At 42.5% G+C, this 4,854-nt stretch overlaps 1 protein-coding gene across 1 annotated transcript; it reads left to right on the top strand.

Moving 5' to 3' along the window:
• Positions 1-2,138: 2,138 nt before the first annotated feature.
• On the top strand, positions 2,139-3,115 carry LOC108788868 (cholesterol 25-hydroxylase-like protein). Its single transcript, XM_018558759.1, has one exon. The coding sequence runs from the start codon at positions 2,163-2,165 to the stop codon at positions 2,997-2,999; it is 837 nt and encodes a 278-aa protein (XP_018414261.1). The 5' UTR covers positions 2,139-2,162; the 3' UTR covers positions 3,000-3,115.
• The last annotated feature ends 1,739 nt before the right edge of the window (positions 3,116-4,854 follow it).

The following is a 4,854-nucleotide window of genomic DNA, read 5'->3' as shown; positions in this document are numbered from 1 at the left end:
TTAATAACAGTGAATTTAGGTCCACTAAGGGTTAAAAAAAGGGCTAAGGGGGACATGCATTTAAAAAAAATCCAGTTGTGAGGCCAAAGATTATATTGGGAGAACAGCTCTCCAGTTAACTTTTCATGGAGCTTTGGTCTAGCTTTGTGTATCGGGGTCTGTTGTAAGTATTCCTGATACACAAAGTGACACCTGCTTGTCAAATTGACAGCTGAGCCCTACAGAATGCAAGTAGTTTACATGCATGTAACAATCCATGTGACAATAGATTGTTGCACCATAGGTGGCACATAGACTGTTACAGCAGAGATGACTCATGTATTGTTGCAACAAAACCTACACTATATTGCCAAAATGATTAGGACGCCAGGCTATACACGCACATGAACTTTAATGGCATCCCAATCTTAGTCCGTAGGGTTCAATATTGAGTTGGCCCACCCTTTGCCACTATAACAGCTTCAACTCTGGAGGCGTCCACTAGGTTTAGGAGTGTGTCGATGGCAATATTTGTCCATTCTTCCAGAATCGCATTTGTGAGGTCAGGTACTGATGTTGGACGAGAAGGCCTGGCTCGCAGTCTCCACTCTAATTCATCCCAAAGGTGTTCTAACGGGTTGAGGTCAGGACTCTGTGCAGGCCAATCAAGTTCCTCCACCCCAAACTCGCTCATCCATGTCTTTATGGACCTTTGTGCACTGGTGCGCAGTCATGTTGGAACAGGATGGGGCCATCCCCAAACTCTTCCCACAAATTGGGGAGCATGAAATTGTCCAAAATGTCTTGGCAAGCTGATGCCTTAAGAGTTCCCTTCAATGGAACTAAGTTGCCCAGCTCAACCCCTGAAAAACAACCCCACACCATAATCCCCCCTCCCCCAAACTTTACACTTGGCACAATGCAGTCAGGCAAGTTCCGTTCTCCTGGCAACCGCCAAACCCAGTCATGTCCATCGAATTGCCAGACAGAGAAGTGTGATTTGTCACTCCAGAGAACACGTCTCCACTTCTCTAGAGTCCAGTGGCGACGTGCTTTACACCACTGCATCCGACGCTTTGCATTGCACTTGCTGATGTAAGGCTCGGATGCAGCTGCTCGGCCATGGAAACCCATTCCATGAAGCTCACTACGCACTGTTGTTGTGCCAATCTGAAGGCCACACCAAGTTTGGAGGTCTGTAGATATTGACTCTGCAGACAGTTGGTGACTTCTGCGCACTGTGCGCTTCAACATGTGCTGACCCCGCTCTGTCATTTTACGTGGCCTATCACTTTGTGGCTGAGTTGCTGTTGTTCCCAGTTGCTTCCACTTTGTTATAATGCCACTAACAGGTGACCGTGGAATATTTAGTAGCAAGAAAATTTCACGGAACACCTGAATCCAATGATTTGGAGGGGTGTCCCAATACTTTTGGCAATATAGTGTATAATGAAACAATGAGCTAACTATGCTACCTGGCGCACGCCCTTGTGGCACAGAGTGCAATGGTTGATGTTATTGCACACTTAGGGTGCAAACAAAGGACATGGTGTGCATGTATTTGGATATATTTATTGACTAATATTAGGTTCAATGAACCTATAAATAACAAGCAAGCTATCAGGATTTTAAGTGACCCGAGAGACATTAACTCCAGTGGATCTGGCACCCTGGCCACAGCTTATGTAGTTTAATGACATAGACAGTGTTGAAGCCAAAGTAACAGCTTGCCAGTCAGGGAACTAAATTCTCATACAGAGAGACCAGCAATAACTTCTTACATAATTCTATAATGTTTGTGAAATAAATGAACTTTGCACGATATTCTAATTATTCGAGTTTCACCTGTACTTTAAAGAATTGTGAAGCCTCAGGCTTGTGCTATATTTAGATGGCAGCTTTTAGCCGTGCTTTATGGAAAATAAAAACTGCAGACTGACGCTTGATAAAAATAGAAGTAAGGCTGCTGTCCAGGATACATTCTTTATAACTCACCTGATGTTAGCTGGAAATCCCTCCTACGTGGACATTGTTTTCATGACCTTGCCTTCCATTTCGTAAAAAGGAAAGTGAGTGTGGGGAATTCCTGGCGAGAGGTTTCTAAGCAGTTAGTTGGAAGATCACAGGAAGAGGGAGGTCTTTATAAGCAGGGCTGCAGGCTGTGTGTGCTCAGCTCATTCATAATGAACAATAGCAGTGTACTGATGACTCCATCCCTCTACATGTGGGAAACAGCACAGTCAGGACTCTTTCTGCAACCTGTCTGGGACTATGTGCTATCTAAAGAGCACATCATCAGATCCCCCTTCTATCCTGTGCTTTTCGCATTCACTGTCTACATAGCTTTCTGTCTCCCTTACCTGGCACTGGACATTCTCTGTCTAAGAATACCAGCCTTGAAGAACTACCAAGTGCAGCCTAAATCCAGACCCTCATTGGCCATGGTGCTACACTGCTTGGCACACACTGTCTACAGTCATCTGGTCTTTGTATTCCCGCTGAGTGTTGCCTATTGGTACTGGAGACCGGTGCACCTGCCATCCCTGGCACCCCAGCTGCATCGTGTTGTATTAGACATCGTTGCCTGCTTGCTCCTCTTTGACTTCCAGTATTTTGCCTGGCACTTGCTTCATCACAAGATCCCCTGGCTGTACAAGACCTTCCACAAGACGCATCACAAGTACACTGCCACCTTTGCCCTGGCAACACAGTACTCAGGCGCATGGGAGATGCTGTCATTGGGGTTCTTTGCTAATATCAGCCCAGTGATGCTGGGGTGTCATCCTTTGACTGAGATGGCTGTCTTCATCATCCATATCTACCTGTCTGTAGAAGATCACTGTGGCTATGACTTTGCCTGGTCCACACACCGACTTGTGCCATTTGGCTTATGCGGGGGGCCAGGGCATCATGACCTCCATCACCAAAAGTTTGTATGGAACTATGCACCTTACTTCACTCACTGGGACAAGCTGTTCCATACTCTAGCACGGCAGACATCGAAGGAGCCACATGACTGATGTCATTGCACAGACTGAATTTCCAGATTGCATCTTCATCTCCAAGGCATCTAATGCTGGTGCTCCCTGACCGAAGGAGCAGACAGTGGACTGTGGTTTCCAGGCTCTGGGATGCCTGTGACATGAAGCTGTACTACCAATGTTTAATAAGCTGTGCTCTGCCCTACAGTGTTTTCAGAAGAAGAGAGGTTATCTGTGTCCTCTGATAAGATTTGCACTTTAAAACAATATAACATCTTAAAAAAGTAATACTGCACATTTTATATTTTCACATATTTATTACACTTGTATTGTTCTTTTTTAATTCTTTCTTAATAACTACAAGTTATACATAACTAACAGTGTTGTAGATTAGTTATTTAAACATTTGCTTATTAAGTTTTTTTTTATCTAATGCACTATGGTGAAATGCCACTGAAGAAAATGGAGGAAACCTGTCTTGTACACTGAAGTGTTATGGTACATGTTACACTAATGGCTGTCATAGTATGTACGTAGTATGTTTCAGGAAAGTGATAACACAAATTCTGCTGGTGACTGTAAAGTGTTTGCTGATGGATAGTTGATGAATATGGTAAATCATGTGTTTGCTACTGCACTGAAAAGTTGTGTCCGAAAGAGATAATTGTAAAAATGGATTTAGAGAATAGACAAGGTATTTCCAACAGCCGAAAAAGCTGAATACAGTAGGTGACGTTCTTGCCTTAAAAATTGTAGGTAGAATTGATCTATAAAGGTGATTTTTGTAACTTGCACACAAATGTATTTGCACTAGAAACAGCTGGCTGTGACATTCAAAAAAAACCAACACATTTGTTCAATATTTTTCTCTGATGTAAATATTTATTTTTGTTGAACAATAATGTTTGTCATATATTTGTACAAAAGGTGACATTATTAAATTGTTATTCTTTACAAGTGCAGTGGTATGAGTGCATTCGTTCTACACTATTCATAATGTGCACAGTATAACCTACTGCAAAGGTTATGTGCTCGTTTTTTCATAGGGTAAAAAAAAGGTAGATTTACCCGATCCTCCAAGCTTGCCGGATCTTAGACCGGTCCCAGTAGCTTTATCCTTCTCTTCTGCAGCATTCTTAGGTCCCTGAGTCATCACGTTCTATACACAGTATATAGGACACGAGGATGTCGAGGGAGATACCATTGTTGCAGCAATAATGTTTCACTATAGGCAGAAATGAGCAGTTAGCCCTTGCAGTACTGGGGTAGCCCCACTGCAAGGGTTAATACAAAGTTTTAACTGGAGTTGTTCTTTAAAACAATTATAACCTCTTCCATAAATACACATATATTGGAGTTAATTGAACATAAAATAAATCCTGGTAAAGGTTATTACGGTTAAAGTGACATTAAACCCTCAGATTTTTTAACATAAACCAATACTGTAATGTGTGCCTTACTGTAATCCATGGTTGTTTCCCTTCTCTTTGCTGCTCTTCCTTTTAAATCCTCATGTCTTCTCATGCTTGGGGAGAACGTCCCTTTGCAGCTCAGGGCCTCTTCCTGTAGTGCTGGCTCAGGTTACAAACCTATACAAACCTTTACACAGACATCATATATCCATTCCAGAGACAAGGCAGTCAGCTGCAAAACAGAAGTTCTGCCCAGCATGAGAACAGATACAGATTTAAAAGGAAGAGCAGCAAAGAGAAGGGAAACTACCATGGATTACAGTAAGGCACACATTACAGTATTGTTTTATGTTAAAAAATCTGAGGGTTTAATGTCCCTTTAAATGACTTGAGATTCACATTTATGATCCTAGTTCAGTGACACACTCACATATATATGTAGATCCGATAATTGGTCGACCCGTACCCTGTAACCCTTACAA

Source organism: Nanorana parkeri, unplaced genomic scaffold (assembly GCF_000935625.1).
Source record: "Nanorana parkeri isolate BGI_ZX_2015 unplaced genomic scaffold, ASM93562v1 scaffold356, whole genome shotgun sequence".
Taxonomy (NCBI): domain Eukaryota; kingdom Metazoa; phylum Chordata; class Amphibia; order Anura; family Dicroglossidae; genus Nanorana; species Nanorana parkeri.
This window is presented reverse-complemented; position numbering and strand designations above follow the sequence as displayed.

What these genes read in the sequence shown, in the direction of transcription:
- LOC108788868 (XM_018558759.1), top strand. Translation starts at nt 2,163, where the DNA reads ATGAACAATAGCAGTGTACTGATGACTCCATCCCTCTACATGTGGGAA.